General features: G+C 51.0%; 1 protein-coding gene across 2 annotated transcripts; it reads right to left on the reverse strand.

Moving 5' to 3' along the window:
* Nucleotides 1-298: 298 nt before the first annotated feature.
* On the reverse strand, nucleotides 299-16,211 carry LOC122706939. 2 transcript variants are annotated; one of them, XM_043922542.1, is made up of 7 exons: nucleotides 16,113-16,211; nucleotides 14,545-14,613; nucleotides 12,920-13,037; nucleotides 4,533-4,613; nucleotides 3,772-3,913; nucleotides 2,968-3,018; nucleotides 299-883 (listed from the first exon to the last, which is right to left on the reverse strand). In XM_043922542.1, exons 5-7 carry the CDS (start codon nucleotides 3,877-3,879, stop codon nucleotides 389-391), a joined length of 654 nt encoding a protein of 217 aa, XP_043778477.1. In that variant the 5' UTR covers nucleotides 3,880-3,913; nucleotides 4,533-4,613; nucleotides 12,920-13,037; nucleotides 14,545-14,613; nucleotides 16,113-16,211; the 3' UTR covers nucleotides 299-388. The 2 variants fall into 2 exon arrangements, with proteins under 2 accessions (XP_043778477.1, XP_043778478.1); XM_043922543.1 differs by lacking the exons at nucleotides 12,920-13,037; nucleotides 14,545-14,613; nucleotides 16,113-16,211 and having other exon boundaries at nucleotides 4,533-4,785.
* Between the last annotated feature and the right edge of the window lie 10,053 nt (nucleotides 16,212-26,264).

Genomic DNA, 26,264 nt, shown 5'->3' on the forward strand with positions numbered 1-26,264 from the left:
AGGTGGGCTAGAGGACCACAGGCCCCAGCCTCCGAGTCAAGGTTTAAAAAAAAATACAGGCGTATTTGCTAAAAGTAAGGGAATTCTCTGACAGACAGGTGGGCCCTTTTCCTGAGCTGGAAACCCTCTCAGCGGAGGGGCCCAGAGGCGTTATTTACAACATAAATGCCTAACACCTGCATATTTATAACATAAATGACTAACACACCCGCATCATTGCAGACCATCAGTTCCCCGAAACTCGATGATACATTTCTGTTGTTCAAACCTTACAAGAAGACACAAAAGGAGCCACGTGTTTCATGGAAGCTCTTTTTTTATGCTCATCAACGTCGTCCTCACCTCCGAGGCCCTGGCCCATCGTTACCGATCACCCCGCTCACTTGATCTAGGCCACATACTGCTTCTTTCGCTTACTCTTCTCCGGCTCTGCGAGTAAAAGTTCCAGTTTCCTCTTGGAGAGGATGAGCTTGGGCCCCCTGTCCCTCTCAGTCCCGAGTCTGGGGGGCGGCCGTGACCCTCTGGCCCTGCCCTGGGGTCTGCCAGCCTCAGGGGACCCCCGGTCCTCCTCCATCATCCCCGTGTCCTCCGGGGGTCCAGGCAGCCGGGCCATCTGCCCCCGCGCCTCCAGGCCACCAGCCTCTGCGGGTTGCATGTCCACATCGCTGCCCTCCGGGGCTGCTGGGGCCCAGCCGGTGGCTGTCAGGACCAGGAGTGGAAGGTTCGCCGAGAGGGGGTCTTCTAAGCTCACGTCCCCTGGACCCCTGGACTTGAGCGTGTGCAGAGGCCCGTCACAGTTCACAGCACCCAGGGAGCAGCCGTTGAAATGACAGGAGGCGTGACCACGGGCCTCTTCCCAGTCAGCGTCGTAAGGATCTAAAAGCTGACAACAAAAGGGTTTCTGAGCCGGCGAGCGGGTGAATCACGGAGAATACACGCCTTACACGCACAAACAGTTTCTTCCGTCATGGACCTTGGCAAAGTTTGCACAATCTGCCCTGCAAATAAATCTTCAAAAATGCCTTTGATAAGGGCTTCCCTGGGGGCTCAGTTGGTCAAGAAGCCAATTGCCAAGGCAAGAGACGTGGGTTTGATCCCTGGTCCGGGAAGATTCACATGTCGAGCAGCAGCAAAACTAGGGCAGAAGACCCTGGGCCCTGAGGCCCAGGCTCCGCAACAGGAGAAACCACTGCAGTGAGCCGCCCCCGCTCCCCACACCCGGAGAGAGCATGCGTGCGGCAACGAAGACCCAGCACAGGCAAAAACATGTTTTAAATTATTTTTTAAACGCGTTTGATAAGGACTTCCCGGGTGGTCCAGTAGCCAAGACTCCGTGCTCCCAATGCAGGGGGCCCAGGTTCAATCCCTGGTCGGGAAACTAGATCCCGTGAGCCACATAAGCGTTCACATGTCACCACGAAAGACCCCGCATGCCGCAACTAAGACCCAGGGCAGCCACATAAATAAATACTTGTTAACACATTTGATAAATAAGCCTCCTAAAAGCCCAAGGGTGCCCCACTGTGGGGGTGTCCCAGCCCGAGCCCCATCGTTTAAAGCCTTCCTTCCAGCTCTGGCAGCCCCTGTCCACCACCTCAGTCTGAGCTCATTTTCCTGCTCTGACCCCGGTGAGGGCCTCGCTCGGGCCGCCCCGGGCCCCTGACCTGGGCAGGCTGTGGAGCCTCAGCGCCCACCCCCGACACACGGGGCCACCCAAGGCGCCCGAGGAGGTGGAAATGAGTCTCTAAAACATTCACTATTTCCAAGGTGCCCGGGTGGTTCTCGAAGGCCGGCCATGGGCCCCTCAGGGGCAGGCGACACCCCAGGGCAGCCAAACGCCCCACCCCCCACCTCTACCGCTGCCAACGGGGGCTGCAGAGCTTTCTGGACCCTCCTCACACCACCTGGGACCGAAAGGTCCTGTTCCTTACTCGTTCACTCCTGTCCCGGGGCTCTGGCTGGAACGGTCTCTACGGAAAGCCCAGGTGCCCACGACCAGGGACCACCCCCTGCTGCACGGAGACCTTTCCAGACGGGCTCCACCCGCAAACCAGCAGGCTGATCCGCACGACTCGCCCTATGAGCACGTCCTCCCCGCTGACCCGCGGCCTCGGTCACACGCACAGAGGGACCCCAGGCCCGAGTCAGCAGGGGACCCCCCTGGGGCCCTTTCCCTTGGGTGGTGACAACTCCCGAGAAAGCTCACTTGCTCTTTGGACAGCTGACGTTCATTTATTCCAGAAGGAGAAAATGAACGTAAACACCGTAATCTACCAGCAGCCGTAACCATTGCAGATCCAGAAACTGGCCAGAATTGCTGGAATTCACAAAGCAGACACTCGCTCTTGTGACCCCACCCCCAGCAGAGCAGTGAGTGTCCCCGAGAGGCCCCAGCCCAGAGCCCCCCTGGGTGTGGGGTCGGGGGTGCTGATGAGGGCCTCATGTGGGCCTCATAAGCCCACAGAATCTTTCCTGGCAAACCAAGAAACGCCCGGCCAGGCCCTCCAGTCACTGGTTCGGGGTAGAAGGACTTAGCAGCACGCCTGCCCTGTTCTCCAGGGGCACCTGGCGTCTTAAACCACCAGGAGGCCACGGTTACCTACTACACCTGTGTGATCCGTGAGAGTGAATTTAATTTGACTGAGATTCATTTTGAGATTGACTAATTGCAAACCCATGGTCTCGTCAATCTATCTTCCAGGTAAACTACCTGAAGCCTTTTGTTCTTTAAAAAATTGGGAAGAGGAATGAACAACCAATGTAAATGTCACAGTGAAGCTTTTTCTAAAATGTAGCCACACCACTGGGCTGGGCAGAGTTCTCGGAGCAGGCCTGCGACTGCCCTCTTGAGGAAGGTCTGCCTGCAAGGCTGCCCTCGGCCTGGCCTCTGGGAACTTGGACTTGAGGGGGCCCCCAACCATCCCCAGAGACAGGAGCGGCTGCTGGCTGCCTTGTTCGGGGACGTACCTCTCTCCAGATGCCTTCAACAAAGTCCAGATGATTCTTCCTGTGACTGGCCTGGAAAAGCAAAGGGTTTGGGTCATCCTCTCTATGAAGGAGGGCAGACAGCAGATTCAAGTTCAGGGGCAAGGATCCAGGGGCTCACTGCCCCAGCCAGCGGTCCTGCCCTGCCCACACTCGTGGACGGTGGCCCACTCCCAGGAAGCTGAGCACAGGCAGGGACCCCTTCAAGAGTGTGTTTGTAGGACTTAAGATGCAAACCTGGGCCACTCAAGAGGGGAAAGCAGAACCAGGAATGCGACCGGGAGACAGCCAGGTTCAATCGCCCACCATCGCACCGGGAAGGACCCCCGAGTCTACAGAGCACCCGGCACATGTGCTGGACCCAAAGCCAGAAGACGGTAGAAGGTTCCAGGTCATCCACCCCAAACCCTCCCTTTGTAGACACAGAAGCCGAGGCCCACACAGGGGGGCCAGGCCTTGTTCAGGATCCCTGGGAAGAACCCAAGGCTGGTATCCCATATTCCAGAACCTTCCCCTCTAACACCAGGCTACCAGTAAAAGCAACTCTTGTTCTTCATCAAAAGACAGACTCTCAAAGGACAGGAATTTGAACATCGCTAGTTGTGGGGGAGAGAGAGAAGACCTGAGAAGCTGACACCAGGAACCGCAGAGAAGACTAATTCCGAGAAGGGGGTGGGGTCCTGGCAAGGGCTCCTGCTCTCTCCGGGGGTCCCAGTCTGCCCTGGCCTCCAGCCCCCTCCACCCTCCCCACCACGTGTCCCCACCCCACCAAGAGGGGAGGGGTACCTTGAGGCGATGGAGCCTGTTTCTCTGCCTCTTCTGGAAGCCGGCCCTGGTGCTGGCTGTGAACGCAGCCCGGATGCAGCTGCGATGGCCGTTCCGCAGACCAGCCATGGCTCGGGGGCCGGGGGGTGGACCTTTCACTTAACTGCAGAGCATCGGGGACAAGGCACAGGTCAGTGGTTGGAGGGGTGGGGGCGTGCTGACCACCGGGGCGTGGAGTGTAGGGAACTTTCTGGAGCCCCGGAGCTGTTGGTCTCCACTGGGCTAATGCAGTTGTCACAAGTCAGGACTCTGTGCCCAAAGAGGTGACTGTGACTGTGAGTGATAGCTCAGCAAAACAAACCTAGGGAGTTTTCAAAAAGTTTTTTAACTAAAAGGAAAGCCACAGGCAGCTGGTGGCCTGGGAGGGCCGCGTACAAGCAGCGCCTTGGTTCGGGGAAAGCCCCTTCGCACCCGGACACCCGGTCGTGTAGAAGTCACGGGTGAAGTCACACGTCCTTGACACTGAAAGTTCTAGGCTGGAGCAGGGACGGGGGTCACGCATCCAGCTCCCGTGTCCTCCCCGCTTTGGTTTAACAGATGAGAAAAATAAGCCCAGATACTGTGGACAGACTCGCCCAAGGTGACAAGCCCAGAGAGCACTCCCTCCCCGAGAGGCACTAGGTCGTCAAAAGCATTTGACAATTTTTTTAAAAACCATGCAGCCCAAGAAGAGCAGAGAAAACATCCACTGAAAACAAAAGACAGATCACAGCGCGACTTACCGAGAGGAGAGACCACACACCTCCGTGCTGTTTCATGTCACTCGCTTCCCTCCAGAATCCCGGGGGCCGGCGCCCTAGACCCTGCAGGAGACACATCCCTTACAGACACACACCACCCGCCACCCAGGGCGCCATGCGTGGCCCACTCAGGGGTCCCCACAGTGGACTCCCTGGAACACCAGTTCTGAGGCAGAAACAGCAAAAGCTACAAATCAGACCCTAAAGCACCATATGCGTTAGCGTTTTATTTTTTTTAAAGATGCTTACTTATTTTTATTGGTTTATTTTTTGCCCATGCCACATGGCTTGCGGGATCTTGGTTCCCCAACCAGGGATCGAACTGGACCCCCCTGCAACAGAAGTACAGACAGGGAAGCCCCCTCATTCTTTTTGTTTTTAAATTTCTTTCTTTCTTTTTAAAAAGGCTGTGCTTGGTCTTCTTCGTTGCTACACGAGGGCTTTCTCTAGTTGCGACAAGCAGGGGCTACTCCTCCTCGTCACGCCCCGGCTTCTCGGGGAGCTCAGGCTCCAGGGCACAGACTTCAGTAGCTGCAACACACGGGCTCAGCTGCCCCTTGGCACATGGAATCCTCCCAGACCAGGGATGGGACCCGTGTCCCCTGCCCTGGCGGGCAGATTCCTAACCTCTGTGCTACGCTACCAGGGAAGTCCCTCTATTCGCATTTTAAAGGCTAGAAAAGCTCCTGGTAAGATCCAAAAATCTTTTTTTTCTTTTTTGTATTAAGTCCATAAATTCGGATATCATTAATTTTCCCCAAAGTCGTTTTTCTGTCCCAGGATCCCACCCAGGACGCCCCATCACATTTAGTTCATGTCTCCCGAGGCTCCTCTTGGCCGTGAGTGTCTCGGACGCCCCTGCCGTTGATGACCCTGACCGTCCTGGTGGGCTGTCCCTCAGGGGGATCCGCCCCTGCTCTCCCTTGCACATGCGGGGCCCCGGGAGTGGAGGACTGTTAGGGGAAGCACACTGATTGAAACCGCCCACCCTGGCCAGGCACCATAGTAACCATTTGCATGAGTTGTTTTATGACAGGAGATCCTGATAAGGAATACGAAACTAATAGGCCACCACCAGCCGGAAGAGTTCGGGAAAGATCGAGAGGAGACACCGCGTATCCGTCCATTTCCCAGAATCCCTCTTGCTAGCATCCATCTTGGCTGAGCGATGCGTGCGCCACCAGGAAAGACTCTGAATTAGAATGATTGGCCAAAGACCACCTGGAAACTAATCCCATCACCATAAAACCCAAGACTGCGAGCCAGGCGGCAGAGCAGTTCTCCTGGGTTCCCTTACCTACTGCTCTCCACCCGGGTGCCCTTTCCCAATAAAATCTCTTGCTTTGTCAGCATGTGTCTCCTCGGACAATTCATTTCCGAGTGTTAGACAAGAGCCCAGTTTCGGGCCCTGGAAGGGGTCCCCCTTCCTGCAACAGGACCACCGGAGGTGAGGCACCTTCTCCTGTCGAGGGCGTCACGGGAGCAGCCGTCACCCTGGCGTGTCCCATCCTGCCGAGGCCATGCCCCACAGGCTTCCCTACCGGACAGGGACCTGGTCTCACCTCCCCCTCCATCCTGCCCTCTTTGGAAAGACATCCCTCTCTGCAGCACCCACTCACTTGCGGAGGGTTAGGCCAGCCCCCTTGGAGGGAAGCAGCTGCCTAACTTTCTTGGCTGGGGTGGTTTTTGTCCCACCTGTTGATTTGTTCATCGTTTGGCATCACCCACTCAATGGACAGGAGTCTGAACCAACTGCAGGAGATGGTGAAGGACAGGGAAGTTCTGCGTGCTGCCGTCCATGTGGTCGCAAAGAGTAGGACACGACTGAGCGAATGAACGATTGATTTGTTCAATCATTAATTCATATCAGCACGGACTCATTTCATTCTATATTTGTTGTCGTTCAGTTGCATCCAGCTCTTTGAGACCCCATGGACTGCATCAGGCCCAGCTTCTCCATTCTTCACCGTCTCCCAGAGTTTGCTCAAGCTCATGTCCATTAAGTCGGTGATGCCATCCAACCAGCTCACCTGTTGCCTCCTTCTCCTCCTGCCTTCAATCTTTCCCAGCATCAGGGTCTTTTCCAATCAGTCAGCTATTCGCATCAGGTGGCCAAAGTATTGGAGCCTCAGCTTCAGCATCAGTCCTTCCAGTGAATATTCAGGGTTGATTTCCTTCAGGATTAAGTGGTTTCACCTCCAAGCTTCCCAGGAACTCTCAAGAGTATTGAGACTCTTCTGTACTTCAGTCAGTTCAGTTGTGTCCGACTCTTTGTGGCCCCATGGACTGCAGCATGCCAGGCTTCCCTGTCCATCACCAACGCCCGGAATTTGCTCAAACTCATGTCCATCGAGTCAGTGATGCCATTCAACCATCTCATCCTCTGTCATCCCCTTCTCCTCCCGCCTTCAATCTTTCCCAGCATCTATACTTGGGTTGTAATAAAGACTACATCATTTATTTTGTTTTGACTTTGGCTGGAACTTCAGCTGGCTCCTCTAACAGAACCAACCCAAATTAATTTTGATTTCCAAAAGAATACACCCTGTGAGTTACTTAGGACTCTCTATGGGCTTCCCAGGTGGCACTAGGGGTAAAGAACCCGCCTGCCAATGAAGGAGACATAAGAGATGTGAGTTTGATCCCCGGGTCGGGAACATCCCCTGGAGGAGGACATGGTAACCCATTCCAGTATTCTTGTCTGGAGAGTCTCATGGACAGAGGAGCCTGGCGGGCTACAGTCCATGGGGTCAGAAAGAGTCAGACACCCTCTCTAGGCCAAGGTGAAACAGGAGGGTGGGGGCAGAACACAACCTTTGAAAGAATGACATTGCCTGAGGGTATAACAGAAACTGATTAGAATCAAATAGAATCAATTCAACTTCCACTAGACCTTGATCCTCTGTGCGTGCTCAAGCTAGATGACACACCCAGAGATGCCAGGACCGTTCCAACCATCAAAGACCAAAAAGTGGGTGGTGGCCCAGTTCCTGGAAATCTCTGCCCCTTCCCCAGAATGGTTGAAATAATCTTCCCACTCATCAGCCTTGGATAGCAGCTGGTCCTAGTGGCTGGGCTCTTTCCCTACACACACACACACACACATACACACACACACACATACACACAGACACACACACTATATGTCACCAGGGGGATGTCCTGGGCCCCAAGGTCTCAGGGCCGGCCCCCTACTCCCTGGCCCAGAAGCTTCTCCAGCAGAGCAAAGACGGAAATTCCTAACACCCCAGGACTCTCCCCTCCACCCCCCCCCCTCCCCGTACGCCCTCACAGGTTACATTAAAAAGCCCTTATCATGCAGATCTACTGGAGAATTCTTTGAAACCAAACCTATTATTATTGAAGCCACCCGGTTACACACACCCTGCAGTCCTTCCTGGCCACTCCTGGACCCTTCTTCCGAGTCAAGGTCAAAGTGGGGCTGGGGCCTGCCCACCCCGCCCTCCTTGCTCCATCCGGGAGGGGGCTCTGCCCCAGGATCCCAAGCCCATCTCAGCCGCCGAGCAGCACCTCCGCTCCTGGGGCCTCTCTGCAGCCACCCTCCCCTCTTCCCGCCTCTGCTGAGAGACCACAACCTAACCCAGCTGACAACTCAGGGGGGCCCCCCCTCCGGGAGATGTTCGCGGGCTTTCTCTCCAGACACTTCCTGAGGAAGAGTTAGAAGTGACCTTCTGTTTGAGCGCCAGCCACACAATCGCCACCTGCAAGTCCTGTCCAGGAAGCTCTCACCCTGAGTGTCCCTGCCCACCCGGCATCTGCCCGCTGCACACACCTGCGTCTGCACACGAATACATGCACACACACCTGTGCCCACACACACAGGCCGCACCCACAGGCCACTCCCCGCACCGTCCATCGCCCGCACCACTCCTCCGGGCCCTAACGCCCAGCCTGCTCTAGGGTCTCTAATAGGTTCTTCCAAATTGACTCGGCCAAGATCAAATGGCTGATCTTTCCCCAGAATGGCCCCACCGGGGTCCTCCCAGCTTGGGGAAGCTACAACAACCTTCCCATCATATGACGACTCCTTTCTCCCAAGCCCCACATTCAGTGAGCAACCACACGGAATGTGCTTCCCGTGAGCCCAGAATTCGGCCACTGCCCCCACTTCCCTGACCCAGCCACTCTCCTCTGTGTCTCCTCACTGGCCTACCCACCCCCAAGCCCCTCCAACCCCCTCACCACCATCCGCACCCCCACACTCGCCTAGCCCTGCCCCATCCTCAGCCCAGAGCGATGCCCTGCTACAGAGAAAGCCCAAGCCCTGCCCCTGTACCCAGCCTTCTTGCAGCGCCCACCGGAGGGCGCTCCCACCCCCAGGGCTCAGCCCCCCTCGACCTGCATCTGACCGGCCCCTCCCTTCCATCCTATCTTTTGTAGTTCAGTCACTCAGTCACGTTGGACTCTGCAACCCCAAAGACTGCAGTCCACCAGGCTTCCCTGTCCTTCACCATCTCCCGGGTTATTCAGGCGCTAAGTCCTGTCCGACCCCTTGAATGGCAGCACACCAGGCTCCTCTGTCTTCCACTATCCCCCAGACTTTGGTCAAACTCATATCCATTGAGTTGGTGATGCTATCTAACCATCTTATCTGGTGGCCCCCTTCTCTTTCTGCCCTCAATCTTTCCCAGCAACAAAGTTTTTTTCCGGTGAGTCAGCTCTTCTCATCAGGCGGCCAAAGTACTGGAGCTTCAGCTTCAGCATCAGTCCTTCCAGTGAACAGTTAGAGTTGATGGACGGGTTGGATCTCCTTGCTTCCAAAGGACTCTCGAGAGTCTTCTCCAGCACCACAGTTCGAAGGCACCAGTTCTTGGTAGAGACGCCTTATCTCCTGCGAGTTCATCTTCCCCACCTTCACCGCCAATCCTCTCGCTCACACGCAGGCTACACTTGTCTCCCTGGTCCTCATCTCTAACATTCTCTGTATCCTCCTTGTCTGTCCCTTCAACCAACTCACACTCGCCCGGGCTTTTCACTGCTGTGTCCACAGCTGTGTCCCCCAGGCCTGGCCCGGAGCAGAGCACTGGCCAGTGCTCTGTGAGTGTTCCCGGGGTAAACCACACACATCACTCCACTGAACCTAAAGGGGCTCCACCATCCTCCCGGACCCCTAAGCCAGAAACCAAAAAGATTCTCCTGGAAGCTGAAGAGCTGCTGGGCCTGGGACCATGCTTCCTGGGCCCAAAACCCAGTCTGCTACCAACCTGGCTGCAGGACTTCAGACGTCTAAAGGAGCTGCTCCTTGGAATCCCTGGCAGTCCAGTGGTTAGGACTTGGCACCAGCACTGCTGGGTTCCAGGTTCGATCCTTGGTTGGGGAACCAAGATCGCACAAGCCACGAAGCAAGCCAATAAAAAAATAATGTGGCTTCTCCTGACTCACATACAAAACGGAAACAGACCCATAGACTCAGAAGACCCAGAAAACAGGTAACCCCTACGGTTACCAAAGGGGAAGAGGGAGGGATAAATGAGGAGCTTTGAATGTAACAGATGTTGTTCTGTCACTCAGTCATGTCCAACTCTTTGCGACCCCATGGCCTGCAGCACGCCAGGCCTTCCCTGTCCTTCACCATCTCCCAGAGCTTGCTCAAACTCATGTTCATCGAGTCGGTGATGCCACCCAACCATCTCATCCTCCGTTGTCCCCTTCTCCTCCTGCCTTCAATCTTTCCCAGTATCAGGGTCTTTTCCAATGAGTCAGTTCTTCACATCAGGCGGCCAAAGTATTGGAGCTTCAGCTTCAGCATCAGTTCTTCCAATGAATATTCACAACTGATTTCCTTTAGGATTGACTGGTTTGATCTCCTTGCAGTCCAAGAGTTTCTCAAGAGTTTTTTCCAGCACCACAGTTTGAAAGCATCAATTCTTTGGCACTCAGCTTTATGGCCCAATTCTCACATCTATACATCACTGCTGGAAAAGCCACAGCTTTGACTAGACGGACCTTTGTTGGCAAAATAACAACTCTCTGCTTCTTAATATGCTGTCTATGTTGGTCATAGCTTTTCTTCCAAGGAGCATCTTTTAATTTCATGGCTGCAATCCCCATCTGCAGTGATTTTAGAGCCCCCCAAAATAGTCTCTCACTGTTTCCATTGTTTCCCCATCTATTTGCCATGAAGTGATGGGACTGGATGCCATGATCTTCATTTTTTCAATGTTGAGTTTTAAGCCAGCTTTTTCACTCTCCTCTTTCACTTTCATCAAGAGGCTCTTTAGTTCCTCTTCTCTTTCTGCCATGAGGGTGGTGTCATCTCCATATCTGAGGTTACTGATACTTCTCCCAGCAATCGTGATTCCAGCTTGCGCTTTATCCAGCCCAGCGTTTCTCATGATATACTCTGCATATAAGTTAAATAAGCAGGGTGACAACATACAGCCTTGACGTACTCCTTTCCCAATTTGGAACCAGTCTGTCGGTCCATGTCTAGTTCTAACTGTTGCTTCTTGACCTGCATACAGATTTCTCAGGAGGCAGGTAAGGCAGTCTGGTATTCCCATCTCTTGAAGAATTTTCCAGTCTGCTGTGATCCACACAGTCAAAGGTTTTGACATAGTTAATGAAGCAGAAATAGATGTTTTTCAAGATGGTAGGAAGGGCAAAATCGTGTTTAGAATCAAACTTCATACCCACCAGAGATGCTTAGAGGCTGCAAGCAAAACCCTTGTGTGCACCAGGACCCAGAGAAAGGAGCAGTGACCCCTACAAGAGACTGAGGCAGACCTGCCTTTGAGTGTCTGGGGGTCTCCTGTGGAGGCACAGGTCGGCAGTGGCCTGCGGCAGGGACAGGGGCTCTGGCTGCGGCAGCCCTGGAACGCATGGCTTGTGGCATGAGTCCTCTTGGAGGAGGTTGCCATTAGCCCTGCTGTAGAGCCGCCGAGCAGACGACCCACAAACTGGAGCATAATTATAGCCAAGAAGTTCTCGCACTTTTGCAAAAGTTCTAGGGCCGACAACAGGTTTCCCAACCTGGAGATCCAGCAAAGGGACTGAGAACCCCCAAGAAATATAAGATATGCATGCATGCTAAGTCACTTCAGTCGTGTCTGACTCTTTGCGACCTCAGGGACTGTAGCCCGCCAGACTCCTCTGTCCATGGGGATACTCCAGGCAAGAATACATGGGTTGCCATGCCCTCCTCCAGGGGCTCTTCCCAACCCAGGGATCGAACCCAGGTTTCTTATGTCTCCTGCATTGGCAGGGGGGTTCTTTACCACATAGCACCACCTGCGAAGCCCATAAATCAACTATACTTGGGTTTTAAAGAAAATGCCAGGACATGGAAGCAACCTAGATGCCCATCAGCAGATGAATGGATAAGGAAGCTGTGGTACATATACACCATGGAATATTACTCAGCCATTAAAAAGTATTCATTTGAATCAGTTCTAATGAGATGGATGAAACTGGAGCCCATTATACAGAGTGAAGTAAGCCAGAAAGAAAAACACCAATACAGTATGCTAACGCATATATATGGAATTTAGAAAGATGGTAATGATAACCCTGTATGCAAAACAGAAAGAGAGACACAGATGTACAGAACAGACTTTTGGACTCTGTGGGAGAAGGCGAGGGTGAGCTGTTTCGAGAGAACAGCATCGAAACATGTATATTATCTATGGTGAAACAGATCACCAGCCCAGGTTGGATTCATGAGACAAGTGCTTGGGCCTGGTGCACTGGGAAGACCCAGATGGATCGGGTAGAGAGGGAGGTGGGAGGGGGGATCGGGATGGGGAATACATGTAAATCCATGGCTGATTCATGTCAATGTATGACAAAACCCACTACAATATTGTAAAGTAATTAGCCTCCAACTAATAAAAATAAATGAAAAAAAAAAAAAAGAAAATGCCTGCTGATGTGTCCCTTGTGGTCCAGTGGTTAAGAATCTGAATGCCAATGTGGGGCACACGTAGGACATAAGATCCCACATGCCTCGGAACAACTAAGCCATCATGCCGTAACGACTACAGCCCATGCGCCAGGGCTGGTGCTCCACAGTGAGACACCCACTGCAGTGAGTGCCCATGAGCCACAACTCAAGAGTAGCCCCTGCTCATCGAAACAAGAGAAAACCCATACGCAGCAACAAAGCCCCAGCACAGACATGATTTTTTAAACGCCTGTTCACTAGGCAGAAAGAGGGAAAAGATAGGGGCCTTCCCCGAACAGTCCAAAGCCCCAGAGCCTGGGGTGGCCTTCTCTCTGCAGCCCAGGTTAGTCGGCTCCCTCCTCCTCCCTTCCTGGACCCTTCCTGGACCCCCTAGTCTTTCGCTTACAAGGAGCGCCCAGAGGAACAGGCCAGCCTCCGAACTGGAGCCCCCTGTGAAGGTTCCTACCTGGAGTCCGGGAGCAGCCTGCAGACAGGAGTCCGGGAGCAGAGGCTGCAGACAGAAGGTGGAGGCGAAGCCAGACGGCCGGCTTCTGCGAGCAGAGTTGGGAGGAAGCAACGCTGGTCTGAAGAAGAGAACAGAGAGGCAAAGTGGTCTTTGGCCAAAGAGGGGCTCAGCCAGTCTGCTCTCAAAATCCGCCAAGAAGGAGAGAAAACATCGTGAACCGCATCGCCCCCAGCTTCCACAGGGCCCCACGGACGAGGCACGCTGGGGACCAAGCGGTCTGGGGTGCAGAACTGGGCATCTCTAAGTTGGCCTCCGTGCTTTACTCACTTTTGCATTTCCGCTTTAAAAGAAAAACACACTCAAAAAGCTCTCCCTTAACAATATTCAAAAACTAACCAGCAGTTCAAAACAGGCGTCTTTTCCTTGCAATAAAATTTGCCCTGAAAGATTTCCCAAGCTCCTCTTCCCCCAAAAGTGGTTTCTAAGGCAGCATGGAAATGGTCTGTCGTTTCACAGTATGCGGGGTCTTTATGTCTCTGCCCACGTGAAACCAAGATCTGGGTCAAGTTTCGAATATCTGAGCACCTTTCCTGGACTGGGAACCCGAGAGAGCAAGAAGTCTTTGAAGGTCAAATTTCTAAAGATAAACTCCTGCACATACACACACACTCTGACCAGAAACAATCCTGGGTGTGTACATCTTCCAAGGACACCTTCACAAGCTCAACTTCCACCCCCTGCACCACAGCAGGTGCTCAGGAAATACTGTTCAAGTGTAATAAGCTAACGGCAGGCCAGAAGGCTGAACATTACCCCCTGCACCTCCTGGAACCCTCCGGAACTTCCCTGGCAGTCCAGTGGTTAAGACTCCTTGCTTCCTCTACAGGAGGCCTGGGTTTGATCCCTGGCTTAAAATAAAGAAAGGAAGAATGCACACCCCAAAGAGTTACGTTCTGCCTAGTATATTCGGTCAGGTTCTTGGGAGAGGCAGGGGACAATAAAATCTGTATCTTCATGCACAAACTACAGGGAAAGTTTCTTCTGTTTTCTTTCTCTAGTGTTAACTGTTTTTATTTATTTATGGGTGTGCTGGGTCTTCTTTGCTGCTCAGGCTTTTCTCTAGTTGCAGTGAGCAGAGCATAGGCTACTCTCTAGCTGCAGTACACGGGCTTCTCATTGAGCTGGCTTCTCTTGTGAAGTGCAGGTTCTAGGGTATTCGGGCTTCGGTAGTCGCAGCTTCCGGACCCTAGAGCAAAGGCTCAGGAATTGTGGCTCAGGGGCTCGGCTGTTGAGCAGCACGTGGAATCTTCCCAGAGCAGGGACTGAACCTGTGTCTCCTGCATTGACAGGTGGGTTCTTCACCACTGGGCCACCAGGGAAGCCCTCCAGCGTTAACTTTTCAGATGAACCCGTTCATACCATACTTGGTATTACTTTGATCAGACACTTTTGGGTACCATTATTCTGAGATAAAGTTTTTTAAAATGACAGTGGATTTTTTCTTTTTTTCATTTTGCAATCTCCTGTCTGAACAACAGATCAAAACTTACAACTCCACTTCAAGACAGTGCTGACCAAGCTTTAAAGGGAGAGGCAGTTTCAGAGGCGGCCACATCTCATGGTACCTTGTGTGTGTAGGTCGGCCTCTCCAGAGCTCCCAGGCTCCTCTCAGGATCCATCAAGGTCACCCAGTTCTGCACCCAAAACAGAAGAAATCCCGTTCAGGCTGAAAGAACCCACATAAAAGCCAGAGACCATCTGAGGTTTTCTTATTTCAAATTGGTTTGTGTAGGGGGAACTACAGGTTAGAATAATATTTTATTTTGAAAAAATACTGGGCAATTTGCCACACAGACATTAATTTTATTGTTGTTCAGTCACTAAGTCATGTTGTTGTATAGTCAGTCTTTTCGACCCCATGGATTGTAGCCCGCCAGGCTCCTCTATTCATGGGACTTCCCAGGCAAGAAGACTGGAGTGGGTTGCCATTGCCTCCTCCATCGGACCTTCCCAACCCTGGGATGGAACCCACGTCTCCTGCTTCAAGTAAATTCCTAGGTGTCTCAGAATTCTCCTGTGGGTTTGGGGCAGGGGAATTTCCAGGCTGCTAGAGGTCCCAGGAGGTGGCAGGGTCACCCTCCCACTCTCACCTGGTCAGGACTGGCCCAGGCCACCCCACCTTGGCGGGGAGCCGCGCCCCTTCTCAAGCCCTCACTCCACGCCTGAGGATGGCCGTACCTCAGCCCTCACCGGCCCCGGCAGGGGAGTAGGGGGAGGACAGCATAGCTCAGTTGGAAAAGGATCCGCCTGCAAGGCAGGAGACCCTGGTTCGATTCCTGGGTCGGGAAGATCCCCTAGAGAAGGGATAGGCTACCCACTCCAGTATTCTTGGGCTTCCCTTGTGGCTCAGCTGGTAAAGAATCCACCCGCAATGCAGGGGACCTGGGTTCGATCCCTGGGTTGGGAAGATCCCCTGGAGAGGGGAAAGGCCACCCACTCCAGTATCCTGGCCTGGAGAATTCCGTGGATGGTCTAGTCCGTGGGGTCGCAGAGCGACACTGAGTGACTTTCACTTCGCTTTGCTTCAACAGGTATTTCTCCTTAAGGGTGAAAGAAAGGGGGCTCTCTCCGAGGCAGGGACCCCGGTCCCAGGGAGGAGGAACCATCCTCACTCCTCATACCAGAGATGCCCCAAAGTGCTGGCCGGGCTTCTTCAGCCATGAGTCAGGGGCCCCACCACGGGGGAAGGCTCTCTTCACTCCCACACGGCAGGGGCCACCCCTTCCCCGGGGCTGGCGGTCCTCCGCCCACAGGGCAGGGAGCCTACGCAGGGTCCGGGCTCTGCCGCCTCGGGCCCCTCCTGGCCGCTGGGGCCTCTTGAGGCCCCCCGCGACCTAAGGCGGCCCGCGAGGCTTTAATGGCCCCCCTGCGCGCGGGAAAGGCGCCACGTGCGGGGCGGGAGCATCTGGCGGCGCCCGTGGCCGCACACCTGCGCCCACCTGCCCGAGATCCGCAGCGCCCCGTGCGGCTCCAGGCTCAGCGAGGAACTGGCTCCCCAGGGTGACTCCGAGGGGGCGGACTGTTTACTAAAGTGAGGGCCGGGGTGAGGTCGCTCAGGTGAGGTGGGCACCGGGGTGCTGTTTATTCAGAGCAGCTGGGGTCGCAGGGCACAGGCCTGTCACTGCGGGCCTACCTTCTGAATGGCATGTCCATTTTGTTCCCAGTGTGACCATCCACTGGGTCGAGAAGGAGGGTCTTGCGGCCCGACCGGTGTGACGTCACAGGCATCTCCATGACAACGCATGCCGCGGCTCTCCACCCGCCCGCGGCCCCCGCGCTCCGGCGGTTCGACCCCGCGGCCCCTTCGCGAAGCTCCTGTGACCCCGCTGCACTAGGCGCCCCCATCCCGGCTCCACTCGCGGACACAATTTTGCCGCAAAACCTTGAGTGACTCCCCCGTGCCCGGAGAAGACCCTCAAACCGTAACCCCACGTTCCCTGCCGGCGGCATCCAGACCTAAAAACCGCGCCTGCCCCCACCTCTCCTTCCAGATGCCGGAAGTTACCGAGACCCCTCCCTCCCAACCACCCCGGGCTCCGACTTCTGCTGGAAAGGCTTCCATCTCCTTGCCCCAACCCCTGACTTTTTATCCTCTTCCTCTTAGTTTGGCACCTCCTCCAGGAAGCCTTCCTTGACCTAAAAGTCTTGGGTAGGAGCCATTTCTCTGCACTCCCACCCACAGCGGGCCAGACCAGCCTGTACGGTATAATCAAGCTGCCTATTGATTTCTACCTGGTTCGCTAGACTGTCTGTCACCCTGTGAGCCAAGGAACTTTCAGTCCTACGCTCCGCCATGTACTCGTTGTTCAGTCGCTAAGTCCCATCCTCTTCAGACCACTTGGAGTGCAGCACATGCCAGGTTTCCCTGTTCTTCACTATCTGCCATTAAATGGTATCATTTGCACATCTGAAGTTGTTGATATTTCTCCTGGAAATTTTGATTCCAGCTTGTGATTCATCCAGCCTGGCATTTCACATGATGTACTCTGTATATAAGTTAAGTAAGCAGGGTGACAATATACAGCCTTGACGTACTCCTTTCCCAATTTGGAACCAGTCCATTGTTCCATGTCTGGTTCTAACTGTTGCTTTTTGAGCAACATACAGGTTTCTCAGGAGACAGGTAAGGTTGTCTGGTGTTCCGGATTTTTTCTGGAATTCCTCTGCTTTTTCGATGATCCAACAGATGTTGGCAGTTTGATCTCTGGTTCCTCTGCCTTTTCTAAATCCAGGTTATACATCTGGAAGTTCTCGGTTCATGTACTGCTGAAGCCTGACTTGAAGGATTTTGAGCATTACCTTGCTAGCATGTGAAATGAGTGCAATTGTGCGGTAGTCTGAACATTCTTTGGGATTGCCCTTCTTTGGGATTGGAGTGAAAACTGACCTTTTCCAGTCCTGTGGCCACTGCTGAGTTGCTGACATATTGAGTGCAGCACTTTAACAGCATCATCTTTTAGGAGTTGAAATAGCTCAGCTGGAATTCCATCACCTCCCCTAGCTTTGTTCATAGAGATGCTTCTTAGGGCCACTTGACTTCACACTCCAGGATGTCTAGCTCTAGGTGAGTGACTACATCATCATGGTTATCTGGATCATTAAGATTTTTATTTTTTTTAGTATAATTCTGTGTATAATTGCCACCTCTTAATCTCTTCTGCTTCTGTTAAATCCTTACCATTTCTGTCCTTTATAGTGTCCATCCTTGCATGAAATATTCCCTTGAAATCTCTAATTTTCTTGAAGAGATCTCTAGTCTTCTCCATTCTATTGTTTTCCTCTATTTCTTTGCATTGTTCATTTAAGAAAGCTTTCTCATCTCTCCTAGCTATTCTCTGGAACTCTGCATTCAGTTGGGTTTACTTTTAATTTCTCACTTGCCTTTCACTTCTCTTCTTTCCTCAGCTATGTGTAAAGCCTCCTCAGACGACCACTTTGCCTCCTTGCATTTCTTTTTATTGGGGATAGTGGTTATATGCACAGCACAACAACTGCTCAAAAGTGTTTTTTTTCAGTGAATGATGAAAGGAATTACCAAATTAATATGCCACAAATATTAGCTGCACAGTCACTAATTTTTTTAATTGAAATATAGTTGATTTACAATGTTGTATTTAATTTCCGGTGACAGTGATTCCGTATTTTTACAGATTATATTCCATTGTAGGTTATTTACAAGATAATGGGTTTAGTTACTCATGCTATACAGTAAATCCTTCTTGCTTATCTATTTTATACATAGTAGTTTGTTAATCCCATACTGCTAATTCATCCTTCCCCCTTCCCTCTACCCTTTGGTAACTACTAATTTGGTTTCTATGCCTGTGAATCTGTTTCTGTTTTGTATATACATTCATTAGTAGTATTTTTTTAGATTTCATATACACATGATATTTGTCTCTGTTTTTCTGGACTATTTCATTAAGCACAATATTCCACATTACCCACAAATGGCAGTATTTCACTCTTTTTTATGGCCGAGTAATAGTCCACTCTGTGTGTGTGAGTGAGTGTGTGTATGAGTGAGTGTGAGAGTGTGTGTGTGTGTTCCTTACAGGTTTCCATGTAGACAATCATGTCATCAACAGAGATCACTTTTACTATCTGTCTAGTCAGGGTGCTTTTTATCTTGACTACCTTTCCTAGCTGAAACCTCCAGGATGGTGTTAGATTCAGGTGGTAAAAATGAACATCCTGCCCTATTTTTTGAATCTGTGTTTATTATTTATTTCATTTCTGGCTGCGCTGGGTGGTCCTTGCGGCGCAGGCTTTTCTCTAGCGGCGGTGGGCAGGGCGGCCCCTCGGCCCGGGGCGCCGGCTCTCCCTGCGTGGTGTCTCCCGCGGGCCCGGGCTCTGGGGCCCAGGCTCAGTAGTTACGGGCACACGGCGCTTAGTTGCTCCGTGGCATGTGGAGTCTCCCCCGACCAGGGATCAAACCCATACCCCCCTGCATTAGCAGGTGGATTCTTACCCACTGCAACACCAGGGCCGTCCCATCCTGTCTAGTTTTTAATTTTGCATTTTAAATTGTAGTGCCAAGCACCTTGAGTCTGTTTGAATTACAAAGAAATGTTAAGGAAAAGATGAAATACTTACAGATGAAATGATTCAATGAAATTCAGAAACTGCTTCAGAAAGCCTGGGTGGGGGACAGAAGCGGGTTGTACGGAGTGTGGGCAGGACTGGCCTCGACCACTTGGCTGATGGGAACAATGATGGGCGCATGGGGTTCCATGCACAGTGAATGGAGTTCAGATGTGAAGTGTTTGATTGGCTTCATCCGTCCAGCCTTTTTTTTTTTTGCCGCACCTCGCTGCTTGTGGGATGTGGGATCTTTTAGCTCTCCAAACAGGGATTGAACCCAAGCCCTCAGCTGTGTGAGAACAGCGTCCTAACCACTGGACGGCCAGGGAATTCCCTATCCATTCAACTTTTTAAAAGGTGGAGAGCTGACATCAATTTTTTCACTCTGATTCGTTCTTTTTATTTTTTCCCTTGGAATTAAAAAAAAACAGTGCATTTTGGGCCATGTTTAAAGTTCTAGAACTTTCACTGATCAAGTGTCGAGGCTTTAAAGTACTTTCATAAGGAGGTGATTATGTTCTAAGCAGACATATACACTTGGCAGAAAATATGCTCAGCTCCTTGGAGCCGAAACAGCGTCACAGGATCTTTGTTCAGACTTTGATGGTGCTATTAATACACCATGACTCACAAAGAGCCCTGCTTCCTGGAATGTTCCTTCCTATAGAAGAGTAACCTGCTATCACACTTTCAAAGGTTCGAGAAGATCTTGAAGGCTTAGAAAAGGGATGAACATCTTCCCAAATTATACAATTGTTTAAACAGTTTGCCATCCCCACTGGAAAGGGGGAAGTACCAGTTGTGTGCACCAATTATTCAGTCCACAAATATATATCAGAGGCACTGGGCTGACAGTGGACAAACTGGATACACACTTAACCTTCACGGCCAACAGGCACTGGAGAGGCAGGAAGATGGACTGCAGACTAGTCATTGCAGGACAGTGGTGAGAAATGCGTCAAAGGGGGAGGGTGCAGGGTAAACTGAGGCCAGACGGGGAGAGGATCAGGTGCCATCAATCACACACTTTGAATGGGATCATTGAATGGAAAGCTGGTGTGGGAAAAAAATCATGGGTCTGTGGACAACCCACTAAGCAGTGAGTAGTGGCAGACACGGTCCATTCATGGCACCCCCCTCTTACCCAGGACCACTCGGAGCTGCAGTGGCCTCATCTGTCAAAGGGATGAATAATGATCCTTAGAAGATTCCAGGGCTTCCCTGGTGGTTCAGTGGTAAAGAATCTGCCTGCCAGTGCAGGAGGCACGGGTCTGATCCCTGATATGGGAGGATCCCACATGCTGAGGCGCAACGAAACCCACGCACCACAATTACTGAAGCCCGTGTGCCCTAGAGCCGTGTTCTGAAACAAGAAGCCACTGCACTGAGGAGCCAATGCCATGCGACTGAACAGGAGCCCCAGCTCGCCACAACTAGAGAAAAGCCTAATGAAGGCCCAGAGCAGTCATAAGTAAATAAAATTATAGATAAAAAAGAAGATTCCAAACTCAAGTGAGATCTGTAACGATAATTGTTGACACTGGCTGACGGGAATGTAGCGGCTCACAAAAGTTCCCTCCGCTTCGTGTGTGAAAATAGATGTGACATAAATGTCACCATTTTAACCATTTTTAAATGGATGTGACAATTGGACCATGAAGAAGGTTGAGCGCCGAAGAATTGAGGCTTTGAACTGTGGTGTTGCAGAAGACTCTTGAGAGTCCCTTGGGCTGCAAGGAAATCCAACCAGTCCATCCTAATGAAGATCAGTCCTAAATATTCATTGGAAGGACTGATGCTGAAGCTGAAAGTCCAGTACTTTGATGCAAAGAGCTGACTCATTAGAAAAGACCCTGATGCTGGGAAAGATTGAAGGCGGGAGGAGAAGCGGACCACAGAGGATGAGATGCTTGGAGGGTATCACCGACTCAATAGACATGAGTTTGAGCAAGCTCCAAGAGATGGTGAAGGACAAAGAGGCCTGGTGTGCTGCGGTCCATGGGGTCACAAAGAGTCGGACATGACTCAGCAACTGAACAACAATCATTTTTAAGTGTACAGGTCGTGGAATCAAGTACAATTACATCATTGTGCCCCCAAGCACTACCATCCATCTCTAGAACTTTTCCATCATCCCCAGCTGAAACTCTGTCCGCATTAAATACCAACTCCCCCTCCCCCAGCCCCTGGCAATCACCCTTGTACTGTGTGTCTATGAATTTGACTCCTCTTGATACCTCATATCAAGTGGAATCATACATGGCAATTCCCTGCTAGTCCAGTGATTACGACTCAGCTCTTTTGCTGTTGTGGCCTGGGGTTCAATTCCTGGTTGGGAAACTAAGATCTGCAAACTGTGCAACACAGGCAAAAAAAAAATTTTTTTTTAAATTTTAACAAATAAATGGAATCATACAACAAAAAGCCTGCACAGCCAAAAATTTTCAAACATGTACAGTTCCCTGACTTTTATTTATTTATTTTAGTTCACTGACTTTTAGTATTTTCACTCTCCATGTCTCTTCCCCAAGGTCGCTGGCCAACCATGCAGCTACATTCTGTCTCTGTGGATTTGCCTATTCTGGACATTTCATATGAGTGAGATCATGGAATAATGTGGCCCTTCGTGACTGATTTCTTTCACTTGGCATAGTTTTCAAGGTACATTCATATTATAGTGTGAATCAGTACTTCATTCCTTTCTATGGCAATAATATTCCATTGCAATGGAATATTTATTTTCCATTCATCAGTTGATGGACATTTGGTTTGTCTCCACCCTTTGGCTTTTATGAATAATTGCTGTTCAGTCTCTAAGTTGTGTGCGACTCTTTGTGACTCTGTGGACTGCAGGCTCTCCTGTCTTTCACTATCTCCTGCAGTTTGCCCAGATTCGTGTCCATTGAGTTGGTGATGCTGTCTAACCATCTCATCCTCTGCTGCCCTCTTCTCCTTTTGCCTTCAGTCTTTCCTAGCATCAAGGCCTTTTCCCATGAGTCCACTCTTTGCATCAAGTGGCCAAAGTACTGGAGCTTCAGCTTCAGCAGCAGTCCTTCCAATGAATATTCATGGTCGATTTCCTTTAGGATCGATAATACTGCTACGAAAATGTGTGCACACATATCCTGAGGACACAGAGGGCTGACTTCACCCTTCTTTTCATACAAGAGACTTGAGCATCCTCAGATTTTGGTGTCCTCGGGGGTCCTGGAACAAAGCCCCTGAGGGACAGACACCCTGGAAGGACTGCATGTGTTCTTGTGGACATATGTTTTCATTTCTCCTAGGTACATACCTAGGAGTGGAATTGCTGGATCACATGGTAATTCTATGTTTAACTTTTCCAGGAACTACCAGACTGTTTTCCAAAATGGCACGACTTTACATTCCCATCATCGGTGTGTGAGGGCTCCGATCACTTTGTGTCCTTGTCAACACTTACTCGTCTCTCTCCACTTCTGCATGCACTTTAGAAATCTACAAAAGTTGGAGAAGGAGATGGCAACCCACTCCAGTGTTCTTGCCTGGAAAAGTCCATGGACAGAGGAGCCTGGCAGGCTGCAGTCCATGGGGTTACATGACTGAGCATGTGTGAGATGGGTTGGTAGCAGTAAACTAGAACTAAAAAAAAAAAAAAAAAATAGATAACTAATAAAGACCTGTATAGCACAGGAAATTCAGTCCTCTGTAATAGCCTGTAAGAGAAGAGGATTCCAATGTGTTTGTATGTATAACTGATTCGGTTTACTGTATATCTGAAACTAACATGGTAAATCAACTACACCCCAATAAAATTATTTTAGTGGTTAAAAAAAAAAAAAGAAATCTACAAAAGAAAAGTTGACAAAGAAACTAGAAACTATAAGTTAAAGTGTTTGTAAACTGTGAAGGTCTGAGACTCATTTGTAAACAGATATCTAAGTGCCTACCATGTGCCAAACATGAAGTATTTTGGATACAGATACTTAACCAAACACACACGTCTATGTTTGGGAGTCAGGACTGGTCCTATTGGCTCTTCCTAAGCCCCATCACTGAAGATAGGATTGTCAGACCGAAGTGTGGGATGGCCAGTGTGGCTGGGCCCTGGGCTTCTCAGGACTGTTTTTCCCACGTGTAGGATAAGCTGGAACGAGGGTGCACCTGGCACGAAGGTGAGACAACTTCACGGAGATGGTGGTGCTGACTCATCACGCCAAATCCACTCCGTATTCCTGGTGTTGAGGATGTTTCCCTATTCTGAAAAAGCAGCCCCATGGCAGACCACAGCGACCCTCTTCCCATCACCTAAGTGGCTGGACAGTCTCCAATCAGGCCCAAGGCTGATTGTTCAAGGTGCATTCAGTAGGTCTCACCTTCTAGCTCTCTCTCATCACTCAGACGCTCAGGGGTCTCTTCTCAAGACCTAACACATCCAGGCTCTCAAGACTTGGTTACACTGGATAGTGCCCCCCCACTTCTTTGTATCAGCAGTCACCCTCTTCCTGGAGTACCCTTCCCACACACACCACCCCCTTGGAGCCGTCCCACACCCCTGCCCACCCTGCCCCGCCAGCTGAGCCCCTCCTCGCTCTGTGCTTCCAACCACAATTGGGGCTCCATGGCCTTTGCCATGGCTGCCTTCCCCAATGATGCGTTTCTTTATAGTTTTTATTCTTTAAAATTATTTATTTTTGGCTGGCTGGGTCTTCACTGCTGTGTAGGCTTCTCTCTAGTTGCAGTGACCTGGGGCTACTCTTCATTGCAGTGCGTGGGCTTTCTCATTGCGGTGGCATCTCTTGTTGCAGAGCAGGGCCTCTAGGGCACAGGCTCTTCAATAGTCATGGCACACGGGCTTAGCTGCTTCGAGGCATTTTCCCAGATCAGGGTTCTAACCCGTGTCCCCTGCACTGGCAGGGGGATTCTTTACTACTGGACCACCAGGGAAACCTCCTGGTGATGCATCTTTCATCTGTGTGTTGGGCTGGTCCTTCGCTGGTATTCAATGAAACCATGAGGAATCTATGCCTGATAGCAACTAGTGAGTTCAGAGGACAGAAAAACAGCAAGGACAGGGCAGTCTAGGGAAAATTCTAGAAGGGCGAGGCCTGGGTTGGGGCTTGCAGCAGGTTACACTGCAGAAAGTATGGGGGGAACCTGAGGCTGAGCAAGGTGACCGCCTGAGTAGTGAGTCCCAGTTTAACACCAGGCACCTGCTCCCTGGAAAACACCAGAACAGGCTCCCGAGTATATTAGCTGATTTACAAGTGAAGTAATGAGGTGCAGGACTTGCTCAAACTCACTTCTGAATCCCTACAGACTGCTTTCTATAGCTTAGCTTTTTTTTCATTTGCTGTTTATGTACAAAACACGGTTAAAAGTCACGCATTCTGTGTATTTTAAGCTGGAATTTTAATGCACACACAGAGCTGTGCAGCTGTCTCTAGTTTTAGGGCACAAGTTCCCTCCCGGACCCCCTACAGTCAAGTCCCCACTAGGGTTCCTGCTTTCCATCGTCATAGTTGTACCTTTTCTAAAATTCTATGAAATATCACACAGGAGGTAGTGTTTTTTCTGTCTGGCTTTTCACTTTTGTTTACTTTGGTCTTTTCTGTTTACCTTGGTCTTCTGCTTTCCAGCTCTCAGATGCAGGGTCTTGCATAACTTCTTGTAAAATTTATTCCTATTTAGTATGCTATTAAAATTTGTTGTTTTTGTTTTCTATTACCAATTTTAAAATGCTGGTAGACATTTTATAACACTGATGATTTTTTTTCCTAACAAAATTTAAATTGCATTTCATATATTGATCTCCCATCTTGGGACTTTGCTCTGTTGATGAATCCTTGTGCCGGTTTTGTAGATTTCTCACAACCACATAATTCCTGAGTCAGAGAAACCTTTTACACTCTGGTGCCTTAGTGGTAAACTATCTGCCTATCAGTGCAGGAGAAGCAGGTTCAACGCCTGCTTAGGAAAGATCCCCTGGAGAAGGAAATAGCACCCCGCTCCAGTCCTCTTGCCCATGGACAGAGGAGCCTGGCGGGTTACAGTCCACTGGGGGTCGCAGTTGGTCGAGTTAGCGTCTGAGCACATACCAATCAATCTCTGCTTTCCAGCGCGCTCTACACTCATCAGGGTGGGACTAGTTGCGAAGTGTGAAGAACTGGATTTGGCAGTAGGCTGGGGACCCTCTGACAACTGGAGGTCACTCCCAGCCTGGTGTTGTCCTTACCTCATCTTCTCACCCCCAGGGGTGGGCACCTGTGGTCTCCGTGGTCTATCTCTGGCACAAGGCTTGCTAGGGGGCAGTTCAAATTACACACCTGCCATAAACACTTTCCATAACTCACGGGGGAAATGCTCTGTGGGCATTTTTTTTTCCCCACTGGAGACCATCTATAGAGAATCTAATACTTTCAATTTGAATGGAATTCTTAGTCTCCTTACTAGAGCTAGGAAATAAAAACCTTTTTGCCCTTCAATTACTAATTCCTCAACAGCAGGGCCACTGGCCTGAGCCACAAGGGAAGCCCAAGAATGCAAGTGGGTAGCCTATCTCTTCTCTAGCAGATCTTCCCAACCCAGCAATCGAACCAGGGTCTCCTGCATTGCAAGCAGATTCTCTAATATCAGGGAAGTCCTCCTTAGACTAACAGGAGTTAAACACTTCTGCTGCATTAGATTAAGGATTAAAGATTACTGCTTACCAGGCACTTCCTACCCAGCAGTGCTTACTATTCACGACAGACCTTCCGCAGTCTGTGACTCTCCAGGCGCCTCTCGGGCTTTAGGTCCAAATCCTGGGTAGACCTCCCACCAGCTACTGCAATGCTCACGCCTGCCCGCTCCAACTGCTGTGTGCTGCTTACGGCTTTCAGTAGCCTGCCAGACACACCTTTCCTGAGGCTCAATAAAGAACCAGAGAACAAGCAGCAGAGATGGTTTCATGTGGGAAGGTGTTCAACAGGTGTGGTTCATAAGGGCAAGGCAGTAAAAAGGGCTATATTTATATTGCACATCCCGTTTCACCAATACCATCCAAGGGGAGACTATTCTCCTGTCTTTTAAGGATAGAGGCTCACCCCACACATGGGGCCTGAGCACCCTAAGGTCACAGCAGTAAGGCTCTAGGGACTCCACCCCAACCACCCGATTCCTTGACTCTCCTAGGCAAGAGGTGCACACCTCACGTTTTACATTCTGGGACCAGCCCCACAAG

Source organism: Cervus elaphus, chromosome 13 (genome assembly GCF_910594005.1).
Source record: "Cervus elaphus chromosome 13, mCerEla1.1, whole genome shotgun sequence".
NCBI classification, from domain to species: Eukaryota; Metazoa; Chordata; class Mammalia; order Artiodactyla; family Cervidae; genus Cervus; species Cervus elaphus.

Coding starts and splice junctions, on each gene's coding strand:
- LOC122706939 (XM_043922542.1), bottom strand. CDS start 3,879: ATGGCTGGTCTGCGGAACGGCCATCGCAGCTGCATCCGGGCTGCGTTC. Junction 3,019..3,771: donor ACAGGCTCCATCGCCTCAAG/GTACCCCTCCCC, acceptor TTGCTTTTCCAG/GCCAGTCACAGGAAGAATCA. Junction 884..2,967: donor TTGAAGGCATCTGGAGAGAG/GTACGTCCCCGA, acceptor TTTTGTTGTCAG/CTTTTAGATCCTTACGACGC.